The sequence below is a fragment of the Cydia amplana genome, chromosome 17 (genome assembly GCF_948474715.1).
Source record: "Cydia amplana chromosome 17, ilCydAmpl1.1, whole genome shotgun sequence".
Classification (NCBI taxonomy): Eukaryota; Metazoa; Arthropoda; class Insecta; order Lepidoptera; family Tortricidae; genus Cydia; species Cydia amplana.
In genome coordinates, this window is record NC_086085.1 from 7,901,713 (window position 1) to 7,928,214 (window position 26,502).

Sequence of the window (26,502 nt, forward strand, 5' to 3'; positions counted from 1 at the left end):
TGGAAGCCAGTATTTTGCCCAACCCTGTGTAGAGTGTACGTAGGTATATCCACAAATTCAAAGACTATAGTCCGACTATATCTGAGGGTCTACCGCGAACATAAAAAATCGGGGATTGAGTGTTGACTGCTGACCAAACGCAGGTTATTAAGGCCAGTGTGTTTGAAAGATCGCAGGAAACCGTTGAATTACTGGAGCTGTGAATGGTCTTACATAGCCAAATCAAAGGGAGTCCGGACTAAATAATTAAAGCTATTAAAGTAAAAAAAAGCCGCGAAAGTCTTTTTCTACGGACAAGATCTGCTAGTAACGAGCAGACGCTTCGGAACGCAAGATAAAAGACTCGAACAATATTGGAGCGCGCAGGATTAAACAATCTCATGTCGCGAATCGATAGATGGCGTCAAAATTTAATAATTATAAGAAAATCATTAAATAATACTTTAGCTAATTTATACTCTTAAATCTTCCTTTCTTGTGTATAGTTAAATCATCCATCTCACAAGTATCTCTTTTTAAAATAATTACACCTAGCGATGATGATGTTACCGATTAATCGATATCTTTACGATGACAGCCGGAAACATCTTTTGACAGTTTTGACGTAGCGTGATAGCTGGCAGCTACATCACTATTCATTTTATTTTGGACTTCGAACTCGAAGTTAGATTTTATTTTGTTTTTGCTAAAAGTGATTTAAATTCTCTAATATTTAAATATGTCTCGCGTTTTGGTCGGAGTTAAGAGAGTTATCGACTATGCTGTCAAGGTAAGTCAATTAAAATATTTTAGGTTACTAGAGATAATCAAGTTCAGGGATCGATCTAATCATTGATAAAAAGAGTTATTATAGCATACTGTGTACCGTATATATATCATCTCATTATGTTACACATTTCTACTTTAGTTAACCAAACAATTATGTCTAAACAAAGAATGTAAACTTTAAATAAATGTGATATACTAAGAAAAAGTGACCAAGGCCTCCAGTGCCCCAGGCAGGAATCGAACCAGCGTCCTCTGCTATCGCGGCAGGTGCCTGTACTGTTTATAATTTATATAGTAGTGTGTCTACTTGAAATAAAAACAAATTAAATTATTTTCAGAAAATATTTTAATTTGTTCTAATACAAATTAGAATGTCCTGTAAACAATATACTTTTTTAAAAATATCAATAAAGGCTTAGAATCAGACCAACATAACTCTGCGGTGATTTTGATAGTACAAGTTGTGTAAGTTAACGTCATCTCTCTCTCTCTCTCTCTCTCTTTAGCCCTTTTCTACCCTTCGGGTGTAGGCCTCCTTCATTCTTCTCCATTCGTCACGGTTCTGTGCAACCTGGAGCCATCTCATCCCCGCAGCCCTTTTGATGTCGTCTTCCCAACGCATATTGGGTCTACTTGGAGGACGTTCTTCTCCCCATGGTCGCCACTCGAGTTAGTTAACGTCATAATTTCATATAAGTGCGATGTTTAAAATAACACTTGAACAGTCTATGCAATCAAAATCGCTGCAGAGTTATCTTAATATGACTCTAATACCATTAACTAACACTTATATTAAGCTACAATCTACATTTAACTAACGTTAAGTCTAAAAACGGCCTATGTTTTACAAAACCTGTGTCCATATTACATGTATGTCTTGCAACTGTAGAAAACTCCATGTGTTTTAGGTCCGTGTGAAGCCTGACAAGTCTGGGGTGGTGACCGATGGAGTGAAGCACTCCATGAACCCATTCGACGAGATCGCGGTGGAGGAGGCGGTCCGCATGAAGGAGAAGAAGCTAGCCAGCGAGGTTATTGCCGTCTCCTGCGGACCCACACAAGCCCAGGTAACAACAGATTTCAACAATATTCAACCAAATCAATAAACGGCTATCAAATCTTTTGAATGCGAAGACGCAGCAGGAATCCTCTACTGAAAATTATACTGAAGAGTGAAGATCCCTCAAGAAATATATATATCTATAGTAACTCCTACTGTCTCCTCCATATATTGATATATTGTTTATGTCGAAATAAATCATGTTCTCTCATAAACGGCTAACTTTAGACTACATTTTATATAAAGCCTCTAATTAAATCCAGGGTTTAGTGCTACACTTAATTACTCTTTGTTGATACTCTGTCCCATCAGCCAGGAGACAACTAGCTGTAGCAGTTTGGTAGTAGAAGTGTTGTAACATGTTTCATTAACATGCTTAGGCCCACTTGCACTATCTCACTAATCTGGGGTTAAGCGGTTAAACCGTTTACCTGGTGTCAAATTGTACTGGTAACCATGGTAACTCCAGGTTTAACCGGTGAACCCCGGGTTAGTGGAATGGTGCAAGTGGGCCTTAGTAGGCAAGAATGAGCAGGTTAATAATAACAACCACTAAAATGCATATGTTATGAAACATAAAGATGGTTTAAAGCATTAACCAATATAACCATGGTAATACTTAAGTGACAATAGGTTGATGATGGGTCCATAGAAGACTTTATACATTTTTAAATTACTATTTGTCATATTTTATTCAGTTACCATGATAGCTGTTCATGAATTAAACCAGTTTAACCATATTTTATATTATATGGGGTATAATCAAGTTAAATTGTAAGATAATTTATTTGTAATCACAGACACAGAAAATAAACTAATAAAAACACTTAAAATAAAACCTTATAAATAAAAAATTTGGCCTAGGTCGTGGTCGCTCGGTAGGGTACCCAGTTAAATTGTTGTATTTCAGTATTATTAGTCACAAAATATGATCCTATTCAGGAAACCTTAAGGACAGCCCTGGCCATGGGCGCTGACCGCGCCATCCATGTGGAGGTCGCCGGTGCCCAGTACGAGACTCTGCAGCCCCTGCATGTGGCCAAGATCCTCGCCAAACTATCCCAGGATGAGAAGGCTGACATTGTCATAGTTGGAAAACAGGTTGGTTTGTTGGAAAACTTTTACCACTAAAAATTATTTTCATTACTCTATTATAGAATAATTATGTAAACAACAATGATTTATAACTCAAGATAGGTTATAGGCGTTCCAAAATTGAAGCGCTTAACTTGTGACAAATTGGACAAGTTCCCTTTAGACACGGCTGGACAAGCGAGAAATGTGCACGTGCTAACGAGCTCCCGCACACCGAAAGAGAAAGAGACAACCTTATGTTTAATAACGAGTGTGACAAAGATGGATGGAATGAGAAAATTAATTAAAAATAACAAATTTCTTCGTAGGCACAGAAATAAATACGGAAGTATTTTTGTACTCCTCAAGTATGAGTATAACCTATCTATTGGTTATATAATATCATTGGTAAACAATCATTTATATCTTTTACTGTTGAAAAATTAAACCTCTTAGCTGAGCGAACGTCATACTTAATGTATGGGGCCGTTTAAACTAAATATTTTGGATAGGTACCATTTAAAGTTTTATTTTAAAAAGTACAATTAATGTAATTTTACTCATAGGAGGGTTCTTTGTTTAGTATTTTTGTTCTTTTACAGGCTATTGATGACGATTCTAATCAGACTGCCCAAATGACGGCCGCCATTTTGGATTGGCCCCAGGGCACATTCGCTTCAAAGGTAACTAAAGAACACCCATCCCATAAGGTTAATACTTTGTTTTGTATTCATTCAGTGTTATAACGATGTGATCCCTTAGCATTAAAATAATTATCGCGACCCTAATTGGAATTTTAAAAAAACACGCGTGTCCTTCTAGCTCCCTGGAACCGCGTATCAATAAGTTAAAAACATTGTGTCAAACTATCTTTCCTTTTCAAGAGAAATAAGGACAATGTGTCTGAGTTATACAGCCGACCTGTAGGCCTAGCACAAGAGTGGCGCGACAGTATCTCGCCCGCGAGATAGACTACCCGCCTTTTGCTATTTGTTTTAATTAAAGAGGGATGGGTGATGGGTAGGGTAGTCTATCTGACGAGATACTGTCGCGCCACTCCTGTTCTAGCCAGGCTATAGAAAAGCTCTTTTATACTAAGTGGCAATATAAATAACAGGAGTGGCGTTATTGGCAAATAAACTCGCATATTTTAACTCAAGGCCCACTTTAAGCATGGGAGAAATTGTCCGAAATAATAGTGTATTCTAAGGTGGAGAAAACCGATGCGGGCCTGACGGTGACGCGCGAAATTGACGGCGGCTTGGAGGTGATCAAGACGAAGCTGCCGGCCGTCATCAGTGCGGACCTGCGGCTCAACGAGCCCAGATACGCCACGCTGCCTAATATCATGGTAAGTCATTACAGGCTTGATGTTTGTTGAACTAATTGATGTCGAAAGGAACCACTGCGAGCTTGGCACGGAGCCACGCGAGCAAAATGTAAACGGCAGCAACGATCGTCGGTTGCATGAGGACAGTTAGCGGCCTAAGGCATGGCTATATAGGCTTCCTAGCCTACGTAAGATAGGTACAAAGGTTGTCTGGTTCGATACGCCTAAATGAATGCCTTATGATCAAGACCACCTGAGGGGCCCCAAAATGGTGCTAGTTTAGGGCGCGGACGACATTTAGCGACGACAGCGACATTCAATCCGACACTGAAACATGGATTTTAAGTCACGCCAAAATAACTCCAATTAAAAAAAAGGAAATTAAATTATAACATCGCCCGTTGCCGAATTAAATCCACAACAATAGGCACTATTTATCAATGTATAAAAATGACTAGCACCTACATGATAGATATAGGTACAGGTACCTATTACCGAGTACTGCCCTAGTAGCACGGTCGCATTTTTATCGTTTATCACCATGCCTGTCACGTTCTAACAAGTATGTAAGTGCGAAAGTGACGGGCATAGTGATAGTCGATAAAAATCGAACCGTGCTGAGCCCGCTGGTTATTATTACCGAGTTTATTGTTTCAGAAAGCTAAAAAGAAGCCCCTCAAGAAAGTAACCCCCAAGGACCTGGGTGTCGACATTTCGCCGAGGATCAAGGTGGTGTCCGTGGAGGACCCGCCCGTGCGCCAGGCCGGCTCCGTGCTGCCCGACGTAGACACGCTCGTCGCCAAGCTGAAGGAGAGCGGACACGTCTAGCCAGTACTAACGTTGCACCTCGATCGTACCAATTAACGGCCATATTCGAACTTTAAGATACGTCAAATACTAGAGATTGAAACGACATGGATTGGATATGTCAGTGTCAAACAAGTGTCAAAAGTGACGCGTTTGTTTGAAGAAACGTCACATTTGACACTTGTTTGACACTGACATCTCCATTCCATGTCGTTTCAATCTCTAGTATTTGACGTATCTTAAAGTTCGAATATGGCCGATAGGGATTCGGCGCGAAGCACTCCTGACATTGCGATGTTGCGTAGGTCTCACGTACTGAATGATATAAAAAGACGCCAGATCTGTTTTACGTTGTGTAACACAACTTGTGTTCAATGCGCTCGCGTGGATAGCCGTTACTGCATCACAAGAAGTGCGCTTTTGCAGTGTGGTGGATTGAGGTTGTCCAAAATGTTGCATGCATGTTGTATAGTGTAAATTCGGTTTATGTGTTTTGTAATGCAATATAAATCAATTAATTTAGTTTAAATTGTTAAATAAATATTTTCCCATGTTAATTTTATTTTATTTTCGTTAATGATCTAAACTAGACTGGTTGGTTTAGTCCAACAGTAATTTTCTTTGAATCCAATCTCCAGTGGACTTTTTCATTCAAGCGTTAAATTAAAATAAAATACAAATAAAATAGGATGTGGGATCATTCTTTGGGAAGCTATCCAACCGGCGGTAATGGAAAGTTTAGCGATAGAATAAACGTACTCTTAGTGTAAGGCCTGAGTGGACGCTCGAGTTGGGCGTGCGGCGTGCATGTTAAACAAATGCAAGCGTATAGGAGCGGCCTTAGTGCACGCTGCTCAAATTACTTGTGAGCCCGACGCCACGCTGCACGCCCCGCCGAACGCTCCGCTTCGAGCGTCCACTCCGCCCTTACACTTACGTGTAGATAGAAGTAGTCTCGTGTAAACAAAAGATGCATATATAGATCGGTGATCAATGCTTGTTAACAGTACTGGCGAGTACATTTCTATGATAACAATTCCCCAATCGCTTTTCAATTATCACTTGACATCTGTCTATAAGAAAGCTATATAAATGAAACAACATATAGTTATTTGATATGTCTAATATAATTAAGTATCTAATACATAGTCTCGCCACTGAAGGGTTCGTACCACACGATCTTGCCCTCTAGGCAGCCAGTCACCAGCATGTGGAAGCGCGGACTGAACTTGCAGCTCACCACGAGGTCTTGATGGTGTCCTAGACTTTGGCCCACGTCAACCTGCAAACAATATATTTATTGAATTACCGATTTCGACTGATATCACTATATAAATGTACACCACAGTGCTGTAACTAAAGGCCTGTGCACACCGGCTTGCGTGTGCGTGACGTGTACGTGCGCTAAAATGTTGGAGCCGCACACGCACACGTCACACAAGCGGTGTGCCGTCTCTCATAAGGATCTGTATACTACAACGCTGCACGCGCACGTGCACGTCACGCACACGCAGCCGGTGTGCACAGGCCTTAAAGGTGCAGTAGATAATAAATAGTACTACGTTCTCACCTATGCTTAATACGAAATCCCTTTGTCCTCTAATGCATAAGCAGGCCTATGGAACTCTCCGCGCGAGCTCGGATTTATACCTACGATTCTGTTCCCGTTCACGGTAGAAAAGCAAGCCAGTTGGTTGCCACACGCGCTCACGCACGCACGTTACCGCGCGCCGCACTGACAATATTTACGATAGTTACAAGCTACGTAGGTACTATTGAATTACTTTAATTAAACATGTAGTGTTTATTACGACACATGTACCTATAGTTAGATATCTATTTGAAATAGGTAGCTAACTTGGTAAATGATCATTTTATTTAAGATCTTAGATCATGTAAGATCTTAATTTTACACCGGAAAATAGGTACTCATTTATGCTCTGGTCATCTTATAATGAATTACCTGTAATCATGGGTTCTCTATTATTTTTCTTTTTTGTGTAAAAAATACACAAATTAAATAAAACGAAAATTAAACGAAATAAAAATTAGACGAAGTTTTAAAACTAATTCTTGCTGGATTCATTGCGTGGTTTATAAAACGGCGTAAACACTGCAGTCACTGCAGGGACATATGACCTTTTAAAATGAGTATTTCGCAAACACTAATCTCACCTAACGCATAAACGGAATATTATAATTATTGCAACTTAACTTGTGTAGTTATTTAACGCTATGCTGTTATATACTTTTTTCTACTCCAGCACTTAAATGTGTCAATTAAATGACTGACAGTGATATCTAAAGCAATGTCATTTGAATGATTTGTCTATAGGCTCATAAGATGACTGCTAGCAGTCATCTTATGAGTATAATACAACTGCTTTATTTTTTTTAAAGATACAAGTTCCGATCATCTTGATTGAAAGAGGTATGTTTTCATTTACAATAATAACTCTTTTTTTTTTAAATAACTCAATTTTTTTTAAATAATAACTCTTTTTTTTTAATAATAACTCTTTTTTTTAATAATAACTCTTTTTTTTTTTTTGCTGCAGCTGTCATAGAAAAAGTAATGTATGCAACAGCTCATAATTGGTTCTTAAAATTCTCGGGTCTTTTTTTACAAAACTCGACTACGTCTCGTTTTGTAACTTCGACCCTTGAATTTTAAGAACCCTTATTATATCACTGTTGCATAAACTACTATATGGCAACTTCTTATGTTACTTTGATCAATCGAATTAGAGACCGGTCTTCACAGTCACACGTATTAAAATTTCTAAGCGTCGCGTCGACAACCCTAGCATTGTGCCGGTGCGCGCGGTGCGGGGAGCGGCGCGCTGAAGGTCACTCCATTGTATTTTTGTGTAGGTATCAAAACGGTAGGTATGATCGTTTTCTTTGAGAGATAAGTATCTGTTCGTAAGAACTATTATATAATCTGTGGCATAAGTCGTACCAAGCATTCTCTTTTTGACTCGTAACATAACACAGTCATTAGCAAAAGTTAGTCATTAGCGGAGTCAACGCATTAAGCTTCGATGTGGTCTATCAATACTAATATAAGGTAATGTAGAGGAGACTGACCATGGGCCTGGGCCCGGTGAAGTTCTCGACGCAGCGCGACAGCTCGCCGCAGCGGCCGTCGAGCGCCAGCAGCCGCATGCCGCAGCCGAACGGCGAGCATACTAGCCGCCCGTCCGCCGAATAACACAACTCCTGCAAATCATTCTTTGTTAGATACCTTCAAATTAAATACACTGAAATCGGGATTAACCTTTTGGACGCCAATGACCGATATATCCGCACCGTAGGTTCAACGCCAAAGACCGATTAATCGGTCACATATCACAGAGCAACATAGACCTACGAGCATATGCATAAAGTTCAATTTCAGTTTTGACACTTCGGTGACGTAGTGGCGTCAGCGTGACAGCTTTTGTGTTTGACACGGCGTCGAAAAGGTTAATAATTGATCTACTTCTCTCTGAAACAGCAATTTGATTTATACCAATACTGGGCATAGATTTGTACCCAAAATGGATAGCAATTCACTTTTGTGACAAACTAAATTGAACCCTATTACCGAGCAAGATAGTATGTATCACTAGGGAAATAAGCCGAAAGAGAGCATCAAACCATAGGACTGTGTCTTACTTACACCAGAGGGCCTACCGCGAACCACGTTCGACGTGTTGCCTCCCTGTCACACTTACGTACGAATTTACAAGTGCGACAGAGAGGCAACACTTCGAACGTGGTTCGCGGTAGGCCCTCAGTTACCATATTGATACCCATTGTTTTTTGTCACGTTGTCATTGTAAACTGATGTTAGTTTCTTTCACACTTTTTCATTGTATAACCGTTATGTGAATCAGGACCCGTTGTATGTGTCAGGACAGAAATTAGGGGGTAAAAAAACTAACCACAGTACAGAAAGACTTCACGCGTTGGAGAGGTTAATAGGCTACATGACTAATTTTTTTTTATGGTATCAATCGATCGGGTTTGTTTTTAGGATCAAATGTCTATATGGGACCCATTGCATTAAAGTAACACAAAAGTCAGAAATTGTAGTCAAAGTCCGACAGTCGCACTTCACTCGCGAAACACCCTATACAAAACGGCCAGAGGCCGTGACGTCATCGCCTATCTTGTAGTATGGACATAACAAGAAAATTGCGTTTTTGTCGGTGAAATATTGCGTTTATGTATATAGTTGCCATACAATATTTTTTTGGATGAACTGTAAGGAATCGAATGGTACCCTTACTTTTATCGTTGTTGGAAGTTAAAAAAAAACTTAAATTTTGAAACTTTCAGGTCCTGTATTTTTGTAATTTTTCAATATTTTATTTTAATATCCACATTGTTGTGATAAATTGCTCGTTTGCTATCTATTTTACTACATTTTGTTATAAAATTCAACATGTGTCATCATCCCTATTAGAGCTCTTATACACTAGCCCCCTCAATTGAATGGACCAATACAAACTTTGATAAACCCTTTCCCCTCATTGGTCTCCTCGACGTAGTAGAGCAGGCGGTCGCGGTTCTGCCGGATGTAGTGCTTGGTGGCCTCGCGCTCCGGCTCCGGCGAGGCCGCCCGAGGCGTCTGTCCGGACGTGGATGGCGATATTGGCGATATGCTGAGCGGAATAAAAGGATATTTTAGTTTTATAATTAAAGTGAATATTTTTTATAGCTATCCGGAGATCGGGACTTGAACCCGCAACAAATTCTCACTGGCTTCACCGGAGCCAATTCTCACAACTGTAGAGAGTTATCATCACCAAATCTTTTAATGGATTCTTTTCAGCTATACATACCGCAAGCATCAAACTTCTAGGACGGAACCGACGTTACATATCTGATTGAGATATCTCTTCAGTTCAGCAATTTGGCTTCAGTGTCCTTCATGGCTCCTCTACACGATGGGCCAGCGCCGGCCACTCCAAGGGACGCATTTATGCGTTAGAGGGAGCAAGTGATATTGCCATCTCATTCTACCGCATGGCTGCGTCCCTTGGAGTGGCCGGCGCTGTCAATTCCAAATCACGGTCAAGTTAATTTGGAATTGGAACATTAATCGGGTGCACAAACAGCTTCTCACCCTAAACGCATATTAGCATCTCCATTCGTGGGTTGATTCTGTCAAACAAATCGCACTGATGATGTTGCTAAATGCATCGAATATAATGAAGTCTGGCTCATTAGGCAGCGCGAGGCCCGAAAGCTGAGCTTCGAAACCCAGCCCAGGCCGAAGGCCGTACACCGCGTAGGGCCGAATGTCACTTCCAGGGAAGTTGGAGCTTAAACACGACCTAAGTAACCTAGTAAAAGTGTCCCGATAATCGTGAGCCCGTGAGGTTTTGAGTTGCGAGATGGTGGGGGTACCTCTGCTGGTCCTCGTCGGCGCGGGCCCTCGGGCGCGCGCGCGCGGCGGGCGGCGCGATGCCCGTGTTGATGCCCATGATGCGCTGCATGTTGAAGTTGCGGTGCCCCTGCCCTCTGCAAGTAGGTATACCAATCTTTTACTATCATCTGTGATGCAAGAGTTTCGCTTCATTGCGGTATTTGATGGGTCGATTGAATTGTTTGGTCTATCTGAGCCGTGCACCAGCGAGACTCGCGTTGGATCATTTCGGTTTCTAAAAGTATACCCCGTTTTTACATCGGTAAAAATATATGAATTTTACAATGACGTGTCAGAATGTGAATGACGAGACGAGATGCGGAGACAAAATTTTAATTTTACGTAACACAGCGCACTCTTGACACCTCTAAGGCCGCGGACTAGACGCACGCGACCGTCGACGTTGATTGAATGTTTTGGACTGGTTCGCTGCCCGCCGCCCCGCTTGCCTGCGTCTAGTTCACGGCCTCAGTATATAAGGCACTACAGGCGGACCAAGATAAGTTTGCAGCGAATTTGATAGCACAGAGCGTAGACGTGTTATCTTAATCTTAAACGTCAAATGTCTATGAAATTATGACGTTTAAAATAACACTTCCGCACTCTGTGCTATCAAAATCACTGCAGACTTATTGGTCCGACTCCACAAAAGAGTTACTTATAGATACAATCAGTAACTTTTTGGTGGTATAGTAGGTAAGTACTAAGTGGTAGTGTACGAGTAGTGCTCACCTGCCAGCCAACTCTTGCAGCATTCTGTGTTGTTTGATCGTGATGGACGCCTCCCAGACATCGTTCTGAACAGAGGACAAGTCCTGGTATTAAAAATATCCGCTTTACATGATTATTCACGCTATTTGACTACTTTCTTCTGCAAAAAATTAAGGACAAGTTCGACTGTGTTAACAATTTGCTTTTGAATTTAAAAAAATCGTTTGTTTTGATAAAACATAACGGTGATATACTCGTATTTAGGTTTGGCTAAAAGTGCAACATTGGAAGATTTCGAAAAGGAAAACCATCTCAGTCGGAGTGAAAAAATAAAATTGGATTGTCTATCTAAATTTTAAACGAAAGATGTTTTCTTACACCACGATTATTTCTAGTTAGGTATTCAACGAAGGTTTTATAACTCATACTTATTTATGTTTGACTACCTTAAGCGTCACACGAACGCGAATCTAGCCGCCGCCATACAATAGAATAGAAGTAACGCTCTCATTTTAAAACGACATTCTGAAATAACATGAAATTTTACGTTGGGATTTCAGCAAACTGTTTTTCAGAATTTACAGATAATTATTTATACATGTATAATTATGTATAATACCCTTTGCAAAGTATGCTTACTGATGAGTTACAATAAAAATGTTAAAAATCAGTTCTACTTACTAGAAGTAATCGTGGTATGCTTCCGGCAACTAGGTATACGATACGTTCGATAGTAATTCGCCAATTCGAACTTACATTCCGATATCAAAATGATGTCGTTTTGTTGCCGCGTGCATTTTACTCGTAAATGTATCGGCGCGAGCGAGACGCAACGGTAAATAATGACATCACATCAAAATGGCAGTTCGAACGTGCCTCCATGAACCTAAACTAAACTGTCGAAATACAGTAGCTGACTTACCCCGCCGAGTCTCGGCTCGGACACTCGCGCGGCGGGCGGCACGGCGGCGGGCGCGCGCGGCGCCGCGGCGGCGCGGTGCTCGGCCCAGGCGCGCCGCGACAGCGCCGACGTGCCGCTGACACATTATTATCACTGTTATTAACCGTGCCTTTATCCATTCGAGTCGCAAGTTGTGTCGCGTACAGACCAAACCGACGAACGCGAACGAAGGATTGCCATGTTTGCCTTCGCTCGATGGATTTTGGAATACACACCGATCGGACGAACGCCGACGAATGGTAAACCGTCCAGACCAGACACTCATTGCCAGAAAGGGCCAAAGGCCAGCGATTGACCTCCGTTCCCGTTCATTGGCTTGGTGTGTACGCGGCCATAGAGAAATATAGTAAGACAAGAGTGCTTTCAGTGTGTGTTATGCTGTTGAGATAAGACTTTCCGGTCGATGCTACATCTATTGTCAAGTAGCAGTACTGATAGTTCCGCTACTCGATGCTAGATGCTAATAGTCTTTTTGGTACTAAAACTGATGTATGGAGTGAGCACTCTATGTATTTTTTTCTCTATGACGCGGCAACGGCATAAGTCTATGCGCGCACGGGCAACTTTTGTCGCCGCGACTATTTTGTCTCTCACGTCAAGTCTATGGGTTAGTATGGAAGTGCGCACACGTAGCGACGCGACTCCCGGGAGACTTTTTTGTCCGCGGGTTCAGAGACAAGCCCGCTACGCAACTGTCTCCGTCCCTATTGGTTTAAATGCTAGTGCGCGCACGTGCGACAAATAAGACGCCGGCCGGCCAGATGCCACTCGACCGCCGCGGCGAGAGCTTTTAGTGTACGTGTACGGATATACGCGCCCGCATTCAATACGAAGTAAAATGCCGGTCGTAGAAGATGATAATCGTCAATAGTAGGCTAATTGAAGAAGTGGAATGGAGACCTCTATATATTTTGTAATACTTAATTATTTATTAAGTAGAATCCTTTATTTAACTTAAACAACATAGTCATAATGGATGCACCCAATATTGATTTTTTCGACGTTTTCATCGGTTTTTTTTAATACGAGTGCAACGACCACAGCCGTCTCTTCGAAATCCATGTTGATGACTGCGTAGAAAAAAGTCGTGTTGCTGTCGCTCTCGTGCGCGCATCACGGCGAGGAGGCGATTAATTTGTCGTAAGAGACAAATAAGTCGCCTGGCGACTAAGTTGCCCGTGCGTGCATAACCTAAGTCGGATTAAGGGCACAATACGCCATAAGCCGCCACGCTGTACCTGTGGCGGCGCGTCGTACTTTGTTTTTTATTTTTCATTAACGTATTTAACTTGGTTAGAGTATGAAATCGGTGCGATCCGTGGTGCAACCACGCAAGTCTGCACGTCGGCAAAGTCACTCACATTTGTAATAAATAAATAAAAAAATTAAGTATGCTCTTGATTGTCTACTTATTATGTAAAGCCTACCTATAAGATAGTTATGAGTCTGTAGAATGTAATAAATTGCATCAGTTATAATTATAAAGAATGCTGCAAAAGAGGTAGCAAAGATGCATTGCACGCAAACAGCTTAATAGCGTCAACGTATGGACGGCACTGGGAGTGTCTTTGTGTTCGCGCTAAAAACCGACAGCCGATAGATGCGGCACGAACGTTACATGTAATGCTCGTAGGACCGTCCACACACAATTCCTGTCACAATACACGTTACATCCGTCTGGAAAGGGCTACTCTTAGTGTAAGGCCTGAGTGGACGCTCGAGATGGGCGTGCAGCGGGGCGGGGCGTGCGACGTGCATGTTAAACAAATGCAAGCATATAGGAGCGGCCTTAGTGCACGCTGCTCAAATTACTTGTGATGTGACCCCGACGCCACGCTGCACGCCCCGCCGAACGCTCCGCTTCGAGCGTCCAGTCAGGCCTTACACAATGGAAACAATGTTGAGTTGTGGGACTCACGGTTGCTCGGGCAGCGCGGGCGTGACGGTGGCCTGCGGGCGCGGCTGGCGGTAGGGGCGCGGGCGCGGGCGGCGCGGCGGGCGGCGCGCGCGCCGGGCGGGCGGCGCGGCCGCGGCCGGCGGCGGCGAGCGCACCGCCGAGTGCCGCGCGCTACACACCGGCTGGATGTCGTGGATGCACGACCACTGTGCCACACCAAACGTTGTATGTGTATAGTGACGCCCGTCGTTGACGACACTTGCCAATGGTTATGTGAATATTTTATGACACAATTGACACAAATAAATAGACGCGAACGATAGAATTGATCGATTGAGTGATTGCATGTCGTGGATGCACGACCACTGTGCCACACCAAACGTTGTTATGAGACGCCCGTCGTTGACGACACTTGCCAATGGACAATGGTTATGTGAATATTTTATGACACAAATAAATAGACGCGAACGATAGAATTGATCGATTGAGTGATTGCACGAATGTGTATTTTCGGTACGCATTCCTGCAATGATATTTCAACTTTCGAAATATGTTCCTAGAAGGTTCTATGCGCGAATGAATATCAGCCCTTCGTATGATTACGCATCTCCCGCCCTAAAAAAGGCCACACTATATTCAAATATCGACTAAATATCTATTATTAACTTCAGTGTTACCTCTGATCTGTCGTCGTGGCTTATATTTCTACTTAATGCGCTCCATCCTAGAGGATGTATCTGAAAATAATATTAACATTCTAAATAACGCATTTACAATCTAAAACCAAAAGACAGCTAAACAGGCAGGTTTGCATGGAGAATAGATAGAAACTTCCAGTATGTTGGCAGAGAGTTCAGAATAAAATCGCCTGTGGCAAGTAAACGACCTTATATCATATCATCCTCCTACAAGTAAAAAAAAAAACAGGCCAAGAGTGACTAACCTGTAACGCACTAACGACCTCCGCGTCATTACCCTCTGGGAAGTCGCATATGAACTCGATACGGTTCTGGCTGCGCTTGGCGTCGAACAGGTGGTCGTACTGGGCCGCTATTGGGATCAGCTGGTTGCTCGTTTGCATCAGTCTGTACATGTTTGGCTGGAACAGGGAATGGATAGAGAAACTATATAAATGCAAATTGTGAAATAATTAGATAATATAAATAATAATAGCAGGCTCCTTTTCTTTTGTTGTGCTCCTTAGACGCACATCTTAATATCACCCTTATTAGCTGAAGCATTGAAGTTCAATAAGAAAAGTGAGTATGGCTAACTGTGTAACATACACATCCTTGCTGACGACATGCGAGCAGCTGTTTAAATAGTCTACTATTTTCGATATCAAATAGTTATCTGAAATCAATTTACATATGTGAAATTCTGTATTTATGTGGATTAGGAAACGCGCATATACCCTAGGAGTTGCAAGCGTCCATTGATTGATTTGATTACCGTTTCATTACAAACTTCAAGTCAACAAGTATCATTATCATATTGACCTTGAACCCATGCAGATCCTGCGCCAACGTAGTCAAGTTGAGATCATGGACAATAACCAGCAGGCCGCGCGTCGTGCACATGACCATCTGCCGCGCGTCCGGCGACAGTCGGCACCGCATTAGCCCGCTCGCGTGGAACACTCTCTGGTACACCAGGTTACACTCCGAATACGAATTAATATCCCAAGTGTATATACTCCCGTCTAAACCCGATGTGACAAGAAGCTTGTCTTTCATTGAGAACTCTATGTTTTTGACCCAGTTGCTGTGGCCGAGTAGTGAGCAAATTTTCTTTTTTAGGTTCCGCACGTCCCAGAGCGCTATAGTTGTGTCGTCGGAGCATGTGGCGAACATTCGCCCGTCCAGGAATCTGGAACAAAAATGGAAGTCAGAATTAGAAGTACCATACGTTAGTCACACACCACACCTGTTTTTGTTTTTTTTTGTTTTTTTGTTTATTTGTAAACATAGGTAACAGTGTTGGATAGGTACAAAAAGTATTTGAGAACGCTATGTTTCGCCGGCCGGCATACAAATTTGAAATTAGGTATACACATACCAATTAAATTACATTATTACAAGCAAATATACTTAACTAAAGAAAATAATCAATTATACAATAACTTAATCATAATTGCGCGTATTACAAACAGGGACCGATCAACCCTTTCCGCGAGAAAAGCCTTTCAATGGGCGTCCCTTACACACGGCTAACACATTATAAGACTCTCCCTTTTGAACTGCAAGCCCATTCATTTGACGTACCCTTACCGAAAAGCTCAGCCAAAAATAAGGCTAGCCCTTTGCAATTGCTTACCGCTAGCCTATACGCCTTGCAATCCCTTAATAAGGGTTACCCTTATCATTAAGCGCTTTTTATAAAGCTTTCCCTTTAGTATTGTCGTAGTTTAGCCTTGCGTGAAAGAGACAGGATTAGTATATATCTACGCTAGAGTATGAAAAGGAAAGAAAATGGAATGGAATGATTGCATAGGTTATCGACGTGGTTTAAGGTTTAAGAAACAATTAATGCGAGAGTGAGTGATGTTAACTTGTAAAAGAATAAAAATACAACATCCTTCCAACCTTCAGCTTGTTGCCGCATAATTTACATTGGCTTTTGTTCGTTTTCACATCTATCTATATATATATAAACTAGCTGTTGCCCGCGACTTCGTACGCGTGGATTTGTATATTGGTAGTTATTTATATTCTACAGAGTAGCTTAGAACATTATGCAGCAAAAGATAGCAGTAGGGACGGTTAATCATTTGTTAATTTAATTATTATACAACGCATGAGATTTGTCTTTCACAACCTGGCTACGCAGTTTCAAGCCCCTAACCCAGCGGTCGGCAATCTGCGGCTCGCGGGCCGCATGCGGCCCGTGAACCCGTCACTTGCGGCCCGCGAGCCTCCCTGGCTATTTTTAACCGACTTCAAAAAAAAGGAGGTTCTCAGTTTGAGCCGTATGTATGTATATGTATTTGTTCGCGATTATCTCGCGTTTGGCTGAACTGATTTTGATGCGGTTTTCAGAAAAGTTTTTCTTACTTCCTGGAGAAGGTTTAAGTATACCTAGATCCGAGCTGATGCTGAACCCTGGCTGTACCTAGTGGAACTCAGGTTTGGTGCAACATACGCACACGCTGTTTTGGTCATCCGACACGTCTTGATGAGCACTTGGGAGAGCAGTACCCAAGATAGAGCTGATGCTGAACCCTGGCTGTACCTAGTGGAACTCAGGTTTGGTGCAACATACGCACACGCTGTTTTGGTCATCCCATGCGTATTGATGAGCACTTGGGAGAGCAGTACCCTAGATAGAGCTGATGCTGAACCCTGAATGTACCTAGTGGAACTCAGGTTTTGTGCAATATATGCCCACGCTATATTGGTCATTTGATGAGCACTTGGAAGAGCAGTACCCAAGATAGAGCTGATGCTGAACCCTGGCTGTACCTAGTGGATCTCAGGTTTGGTACAACATAGGCACACTCTGATTTGGTCATCCGACTCGACTTGATGAGTACTTGGGAGAGCAGTACCCAAGATAGAGCTGTTACTGTACCCTTGCTGTACCTAGTGGAACTCAGGTTTGGTGCAACATAGGCCCACGCTATGTTGGTCATCCGTCATATCTTGATGAGCACTTGGGAGAGCAGTACCCAAGATAGAGCTGGTGCTGAACCCTGAATGTACCTAGTGGAACTCAGGTTTGCTGCAATATATGCCCACGCTATTTTGGTCATTTGATGAGCACTTGGAAGAGCAGTACCCAAGATAGAGCTGATGCTGAACCCTGGCTGTACCTAGTGGATCTCAGGTTTGGTGCAACATAGGCACACTCTGATTTGGTCATCCGACTCGACTTGATGAGTACTTGGGAGAGCAGTACCCAAGATAGAGCTGTTACTGTACCCTTGCTGTACCTAGTGGAACTCAGGTTTGTTGCAACATAGGCCCACGCTATGTTGGTCATTCGTCATATCTTGATGAGCACTTGGGAGAGCAGTACCCAAGATAGAGCTGGTGCTGAACCGTGGCTGTACCTAGTGGAACTGAGGTTTGGTGCATCATAGGCACACTCTGTTTTGGTCATCCGAATCGTCTTGATGAGTACTTGGGAGAGCAGTACCCAAGATGGAACTGATGCTTAACCCTGGATGTACCTAGTGGAACTCAAGTTTGGTAAAACCTACTATTTTGGTATTAATTACTTTTTGGCAGAAATTTGGTTTACGACAGGTTAGGGACTGGACACGTATAGGGGTGCCATATAAAAATTATTTTGTGCTTTTCAGTGGGTTGGTTTTTTGAAGGCTTTTTTTTTAAAGAAATTATATTACGTTATTTTGATTTTTGGTGTTTTGGTTTTGGTGTTTATTTTATTTACTTATTTTATTTTTTACTTTTTAGTGATAAGTACTTCAGTTATTTTAGGTTTTGGGCTAAAATAATGTTAATGTTAGGCTCTCCACTTAGTTTTAGTGTAATTCAGTAGGTATCTATTAAGTTATTTTGTTTTGGTTTTCTTTTTGTTTATTTCTAATTTTTTATTATTTATTTTATTTTATTTTTTACTTTTTAGTGATAGGTACTTCATTTACTTCAGGTTTTGGGCTAAAATAATAGTTTGTAAAGCTCTCCATTTAGTTTTGGGCTAGTAAGTAACTACCTACTAATGTTGGTGATGGCCTAACTCGATGATAATCGCGACAAAACACAATATGACATTTCGGTGCCAAACGATTTGTATGTACATATATTGCTCCCACTCCCACTGCCACTCCCACTTCCAGTCCCACTCCCACTCCCATTCCCAGTCCCAGTCCGAATCCGACTCCCACTATTTTATCTAAATTTGTTGGTTTTCAGCAACTTAAATTTGTTGGTAGGTATACCGATAGCATCGTCACCTACCGGGTCCGATTGGTTTTTCAAACCTTCACCAGACTGTAACAAACACTTTTCTGGAAACCGCAGGCGGTTTGAAAAAAGTTGATCGACCCACCTAGTGGAACTCTGCAACATAGGCACACGACGACAAGTCGGTTAACCAAAACAAAGTGTGCCTATGTGGCACCAAACCTGAGTTCCACTAGGTATAGCCAGGGTTCAGCATCAGCTCTATCTTAGGTACTGCTCTCCCAAGTGCTCATCAAGATGTTACGGATGACCAAAATAGTGTGGGCCTATGTTGCACCAAACCTGAGTTCCATTAGGTAAAGCTAGGGTTCAGCATCAGCTTTATCTTGGGTACTGCTCTCCCAAGTACTCATCAAGATGTGACGGATGACCAAAATAACGTGGGCCTATGTTGCATCAAACCTGAGTTCCACTAGGTACAGCCAGGGTTCAGCATCAGCTCTATCTTGGGTACTGCTCTCCCAAGTGCTCATCAAGATGCGACGAATGCCCAAAATAGCGTGGGCCTATGTTATACCAAACCTGAGTTCCACTAGGTACAGCCAGGGTTCAGCATCAGCACTATCTTGGGTACTGCTCTCTCAAGTGCTCATCAAGATGTGACGGATGACCAAAATAGCGTGGGCCTATGTTGCAACAAACCTGAGTTCCACTAGGTACTGCCAGGGTTCAGCATCAGCTCTTTTTCGGGTACTGCTCTCCCAAGTGCTCATCAAGATGTGACGGATGACCAAAATAGCGTGGGCCTATGTTGCAACAAACCTGAGTTCCACTAGGTACAGCCAGGGTTCAGCATCAGCTTTATTTCGGGTACTGCTCTCCCAAGTGCTCATCAAGATATGACGGATGACCAAAATAGCGTTGGCCTATGTTGCACCAAACCTGAGTTCCACTAGGTACAGCCAGGGTTCAGCATCAGCTCTATAATGGGTATTGCTCTCCCAAGTGCTCATCAAGATGCGACGAATGCCCAAAATAGCGTGGGCCTATGTTGTACCAAACCTGAGTTCCACTAGGTACAGCCAGGGTTCAGCATCAGCTCTATCTTGGGTACTGCTCTCTCAAGTGCTCATCAAGATGTGACGGATGACCAAAATAGCGTGGGCCTATGTTGCAACAAACATGAGTTCCACTAGGTACAGCCAGGGTACAGGATCAGCTCTATCTTGGGTACTGCTCTCCCAAGTGTTCATCAAGAGGTGACGGATAACCAAAATAGCGTGGGCCTATGTTGCACCAAACCTGAGTTCCACTAGGTACATCCAGGGTTCAGCATCAGCTCTATCTTGGGTAGGTACTGCTCTCCCAAGTTCTCATCAAGGCGTGTCGGATGACCAAAACAGCCTGCCTATGTTGCACCAAACCCGAGTTCCACTAGGTACAGCCAGGGTACAGGATCAGCTCTATCTTGGGTACTGCTCTCCCAAGTGTTCATCAAGAGGTGACGGATGACCAAAATAGCGTGGGCCTATGTTGCATCAAACCTGAGTTCCACTAGGTACAGCCAGGGTTCAGCATCAGCTCTATCTTGGGAACTGCTCTCTTAAGTGCTCATCAAGATGTGACGGATGACCAAAATAGCGTGGGCCTGTGTTGCAATAAACCTGAGTTCCACTAGGTACAGCCAGGGTTCAGCATCAGCTCTATTTCGGGTACTGCTCTCCCAAGTGCTCATCAAGATATGACGGATGACCAAAATAGCGTTGGCCTATGTTGCACCAAACCTGAGTTCCACTAGGTACAGCCAGGGTTCAGCATCAGCTCTATCTTGGGAACTGCTCTCCCAAGTGCTCGTCAAGATGTGACGGATGACCAAAATAGCTTGGGCCTATCTTGCACCAAACCTGAGTTCCACTAGGTACAGCCAGGGTACAGGATCAGCTCTATCTTGGGTACTGCTCTCCCAAGTGTTCATCAAGAGGTGACGGATAGCCAAAATAGCGTGGGCCTATGTTGCACCAAACCTGAGTTCCACTAGGTACATCCAGGGTTCAGCATCAGCTCTATCTTGGGTAGGTACTGCTCTCCCAAGTTCTCATCAAGGCGTGTCGGATGACCAAAACAGCCTGCCTATGTTGCACCAAACCTGAGTTCCACTAGGAACAGCCAGGGTTCAGCATCAGCTCAGATCTATGTATACTAAAACCTTCTCCAGAATGTAACAAACACTTTTCTGAAAACCGCATCAAAATCGGTTCGTCAAACACGAGATAATTGCGAACAAATAAATATACATACATACGGGTCAAACTGAGAACCTCCTTTTTTTTTAAAGCGGTTAATGAGTAGTTAGTTAGTAGGATTTATTAAATAGTGGTCTTGAAAATCTTCTGGGGGTTGAGAGGGATTATATCGAGAACAATTTTATTCAGTTTGTGGCTTGAAACATCGTAGCCAGGTTGTGAAAGACAAATCTCATGCGTTGAAGAATACCTAATTAACAAATGATTAACCGTCCCTACTGCTATCTTTTGTTTGCTGCATAATGTTCTTAGCTAATGTAGAATATATAACAACCAATATACAAATCCACGCGTAAGAAGTCGCGGGCAACAGCTAGTCATATATAAAATACCGGTGAACGGCGTCAACTTTCGGTTTTGGCATCGTAGGTTTTTTTTATTCTAAGTTTGATTCGTAATCAGTAACAAGGTATATTATTTGCAACGGGAGTTATTGATAACATCGGCACGTGTCTAAGACTAAAGCACCGTGACGATGCGCTCGTCCCGAGAAAAGCAACAACCAATCACAACTCTTTGCCATTGAAAATTGAACCGTATTTCAACAAGAGCGGCTTCGATCATTTGGAAGCGCGCGAAAGCCGCTCACATCATACCGCCGTCGCCGACGATCGCTCGGATTCGAAGTAATGTGTGTTTTATGAACAAGGTAGACGGTTTAAATTAGCACGCTTATATGCTGAAAGGGCTTCCCTTATATAAGGGTATAAGGGTAGCCCTTATAAGCCATATGCGGAGCGGATGATAAGGGTTTTGTAAGGGTATTGGGCTACCGATTACTCAAATGGGCTAGCTTTATACAAGGGTTTTAAAGGCTTAATGAAAGGGTATCGTCTGGCAAAGGGTATGGTGAGTTAAGCCTTATGCAATACCCTTACAAAACCCTCTATAAGGGATAGCGGGCGGGTCCCTGATTACAAATTCATGATTATTTATTAAAATCTATTCATATTTTTATGTCAAAAAAGTCATGCATATATACAATACTTCCATTCACCAATTACTTACAAGCTAATTTAAAGTGTCACCAAGAAACTCTGGCAACGAATAATAGCACTTAGAAATTAATAAATTATTCAGGTCATTTTTAAACAAGTGCAATGGTTTCATTCTTAGAGCTATAGGAATTTTGTTAAAGATCTTGCTCGCCAGACAAAACACACTTTTTCGCATTAATGCAGTACGTGAAAATACTGTACAAAGGTTGTCGGCACGGTAGGTATCTCTGTTAAATATCTGTGACACTTGTTTAAATAAATGCAGATTTGTTTTTACAAAAACAGCAGTTTCAAATATGAAGAGGCACGGTAGAGTCAACAGATTAAGTTTTTTAAAATATGGAACACAGCTATCTAATTGATGCAGACCACACATTGATCTTATACATCGTTTTTGTGCTTTGAATACGATCTCCCTGTTGGTCGAATTCCCCCAATATATAAGGCCATAGCGGAGGGTTGACCCAACGTAACCATGATATGCGGCAATTACTGCTTCAATGTTTACTATCTTCGATAATCTGTAAAGAGCGTATGCATATTTACTTAGCTTTGTACACATTTCCTCCGTATGTGGTTTCCAAGACAACTTGCTATCAATAGTTAGTCCTAAAAATTTTGTTTCTTCAACCGGTTCAATAGTAAATCCTTGATAATTACAATTTATAGGCAACATGGGTGTGTTTTGTCGAAAGTGCATTATTTTAGTTTTATTAATATTTATAGTCAGATTATTTACATTAAGCCATTTTATTATATCATTTATAGTATCATTAATTTCCATTTCATAATTATTAATATCTTTACATTCAATTATAACTGTACTGTCGTCTGCAAATAAGACCATAGGGTGCTTGACATGTTTAGGGAGATCGTTGATGTAGAGTAGAAATAACAGTGGCCCTAATACGCTACCTTGAGGCACACCATATCTCAACATACGCACATCCGATTTGTATGACCTTTCCTCTTTCATATTCAAACATATTTGAGTCAGTTCCGTAGTCTGCTCTCTGTTACTTAAATATGATTGTAAAAGATCCCAAACATTTCCGCGGATACCATATGCGTCTAGCTTTTTTAGAAGTAACGAATGGTTCACATAGTCAAACGCTTTACTTAAATCCATAAAAATGGCGCATATATGCTGTCGTTTGTCAATTTTCGAAATTACAGGGTAGACCAAATCGTATATAGCCATATTAATAGTTTTCTTTTTACGAAAACCCTTTTGTTCAGTAGCTAGCAGGTTATACTTTTCCAGATAGTTATATAAAGCTTCATATATAACTTTCTCAAAAATCTTTGAAAATACCGAGGCTAAGGCAATTGGTCTGTAATTAGATATATTGTATTTGTCTCCCTTCTTAAACAGAGGTTTAACAATCACAGGTTTCAGTTGAACAGGATAAATACCACTTGAAATGGATAAGTTCATTACATGACTAATTGGGAATGCTATGATATGGGATACCTGTTTAATAGCTTTAGTACATATATCATCATGTCCGACACTGTGCTTGTTTTTAAGATTTTTTATGATCGACACGATGTCACAAGGAACAGTCGGCCTCATATATAAAGACCCCGGGACGTTCGTCGTAATATTGAGATGTTCAGCCATTGCTATATCGTTACCTTTAATTTCGTCAATGAAAAAATTATTAAATGCATTCGCCATGTCTGATGGATTAGTTATAGTTATTCCATCCCGAACAATTTTTAAAATCGGTTCTTTAGGCATATTTTCACTAGTATTTTTAATGACTTGCCACGTCGCTTTGGACTTGTTAGTAGCATTTTTTATAAAATGAGTATTCTGAGAACGTTGAGTGAGGTTGATGATTTTTTTAAATTTAGCACTGTATGTTTTAAATTTATTTTTATTTAGTATGCTAGGTTGGGTTCTGTATTTCCAGAGCAGAACATCTGTATTTCCTGAGACAAAAAGCATCCATAGTATATTATATACATACTACCCAAAAAAATTATCTGACATGACATGAGGATATAAATTTATAAACAAGAATGAGCAGAAATTGATTTGTTGCAAGACATACAAGATAAAGATAAAATGCCTAGCTTAAATAGCTCTGAAAGTGAGTTGACTTCCTATATTTGGAAACGAGGTCGTTGTTGACTACAATGACTACATAACGTACTCAAGTTAAAGTGTGATATCTGAATAAACAGTTTGCAAATGAGTTCATTATACATGAGTATTCAATACCAAGAATTTGATGATATCTGATTACAACACTCAGTATTAAGTATGGTTTAAGAACTTTGTTCTCAATAAGAATTTACAAAATTCGCTTACTTATTATTGATTATTAAACAATAACAACCTAACAAGTAAACCACCGCCATCTTTCAACAGGAAAGCCTGTTAGAGTAACATACTACTTTAAACCTTAATGCTTGGAATTAAGGTCTACAATTGGCCTTACACTGTGTTTTAAATTTTACTCATTGAACACGATTAAAATTCGTTTGTGTCTTATATTTGTAAGGTCATTTCTATTGATAACACTATGTATAACACCTTAATACTAATTCTGCACTATATCTCTGTATGTAGGTGAAGGGTATTATTAGATTTTGATATGACAACTCTATGTCAAACTGGGTAACGTCATTTTGATATGGCAATACTATATTATTTTTTTAATAAGAGCCTGACAGATAATTGGGAGGGAGAATTGACGTTTCTGGCTGTAAAACATATACCTGTTGATTTCCTTATTATTTTCACTAATAATATACGAAAATATCTACTGGAAGTGAGTTTGATTCAAGACCAAGACAAGACCCTACAACCAGTGTTGGCCGAACGTTAATCCCAATTACCATTAAAAATTAACCATTGAAAAGGTTAATTCGAATTAACCATTAACCATTGAAGGAAAATTAATTGTCAATTCGCATTAACATCAATTTGCATTAATATTAATTTATTTCGAACCATTAAAAATTAAAAAGAATTAATGGTTAATGCTTCACAAACCATTAAAAATTAAATCAATTTTTAATGACAATTAAAAATATTATTGATAATTATCAATTAACAAAAATATATCGTAATTTTATAAAGGCCCCCGTAATTTTTATCTAGCTAGTGGACCTCAGGTTTGGTGCAACATAGAAACACGCCGTTTGGTCATCCGACTCGTCTTGATGAGCACTTGGGAGACCAGTACCCAAGATAGAGCTGATGCTGAACCCTGGGTGTACCTAGTGGAATTCAGGTTTGGTGCAACATACACACACGCCGTTTAGGCTATTCGACTCGTCACAATGAGCACTTGGGAGAGCAGTACCCAAGATGGAGCTGATGCTGAACCCTGGCTGTACCTAGTGGAACTCAGGTTTGGTGCAACATAGACACACGCCGTTTAGGCTATTCGACTCGTCACAATGAGCACTTGGGAGAGCAGTACCCAAGATGGAGCTGATGCTGAACCTTGGCTGTACCTAGTGGAACTCAGGTTTGGTGCAACATAGACAAACGCCGTTTTGGTCATCCGACTCGTCTTGGTGAGCACTTGGGAGAGCAGTACCCAAGATAGAGCTCATGCTGAACCCTGGCAGTACCTAATGGAACTCAGGTTTGGTGCAACATAGACAAACGCCGTTTTGGTCATCCGACTCGTCTTGATGAGCACTTGGAGAGCAGTACCCAAGATAGAGCTGATGCTGAACCCTGGCTGTACCTAGTGGAACTCAGGTTTGGTGCAACATAGACACACGCCGTTTAGGCTATTCGACTCGTCACAATGAGCACTTGGGAGAGCAGTACCCAAGATGGAGCTGATGCTGAACCTTGGCTGTACCTAGTGGAACTCAGGTTTGGTGCAACATAGACAAACGCCGTTTTGGTCATCCGACTCGTCTTGGTGAGCACTTAGGAGAGCAGTACCCAAGATAGAGCTGATGCTGAACCCTGGCAGTACCTAATGGAACTCAGGTTTGGTGCAACATAGACAAACGCCGTTTTGGTCATCCGACTCGTCTTGGTGAGCACTTAGGAGAGCAGTACCCAAGATAGAGCTGATGCTGAACCCTGGCTGTACCTAGTGGAACTCAGGTTTGGTGCAACATAGACACACGCCGTTTAGGCTATTCGACTCGTCACAATGAGCACTTGGAGAGCAGTACCCAAGATGGAGCTGATGCTGAACCTTGGCTGTACCTAGTGGAACTCAGGTTTGGTGCAACATAGACAAACGCCGTTTTGGTCATCCGACTCGTCTTGGTGAGCACTTGGGAGAGCAGTACCCAAGATAGAGCTGATGCTGAACCCTGG

General features: G+C 41.7%; 2 protein-coding genes across 2 annotated transcripts in view; one reads left to right on the plus strand and one right to left on the minus strand.

The window, feature by feature from the left end:
• Nucleotides 1-608: 608 nt before the first annotated feature.
• Nucleotides 609-5,090, plus strand: LOC134656143 (electron transfer flavoprotein subunit beta). The gene is made up of 6 exons (XM_063511664.1): nucleotides 609-769; nucleotides 1,677-1,835; nucleotides 2,771-2,929; nucleotides 3,505-3,585; nucleotides 4,113-4,253; nucleotides 4,890-5,090. Exons 1-6 carry the CDS (start codon nucleotides 719-721, stop codon nucleotides 5,058-5,060), a joined length of 762 nt encoding a protein of 253 aa, XP_063367734.1. The 5' UTR covers nucleotides 609-718; the 3' UTR covers nucleotides 5,061-5,090.
• A 1,057-nt stretch (nucleotides 5,091-6,147) lies between these two features.
• Nucleotides 6,148-26,502, minus strand: part of LOC134655760 (DDB1- and CUL4-associated factor 10) — a 34,295-nt gene continuing 13,940 nt past the window's right edge. Inside the window, exons 3-12 of the mRNA XM_063511225.1 lie at nucleotides 15,527-15,896; nucleotides 14,971-15,126; nucleotides 14,705-14,764; nucleotides 14,049-14,233; nucleotides 12,092-12,206; nucleotides 11,191-11,273; nucleotides 10,440-10,553; nucleotides 9,538-9,691; nucleotides 8,130-8,261; nucleotides 6,148-6,321 (exon numbers count right to left, since the gene is read on the minus strand). Coding sequence (XP_063367295.1) covers nucleotides 6,178-6,321; nucleotides 8,130-8,261; nucleotides 9,538-9,691; nucleotides 10,440-10,553; nucleotides 11,191-11,273; nucleotides 12,092-12,206; nucleotides 14,049-14,233; nucleotides 14,705-14,764; nucleotides 14,971-15,126; nucleotides 15,527-15,896 — 1,513 coding nt within the window. The 3' untranslated portion in view covers nucleotides 6,148-6,177. The remainder of the gene's footprint in view (nucleotides 6,322-8,129; nucleotides 8,262-9,537; nucleotides 9,692-10,439; nucleotides 10,554-11,190; nucleotides 11,274-12,091; nucleotides 12,207-14,048; nucleotides 14,234-14,704; nucleotides 14,765-14,970; nucleotides 15,127-15,526; nucleotides 15,897-26,502) is intronic.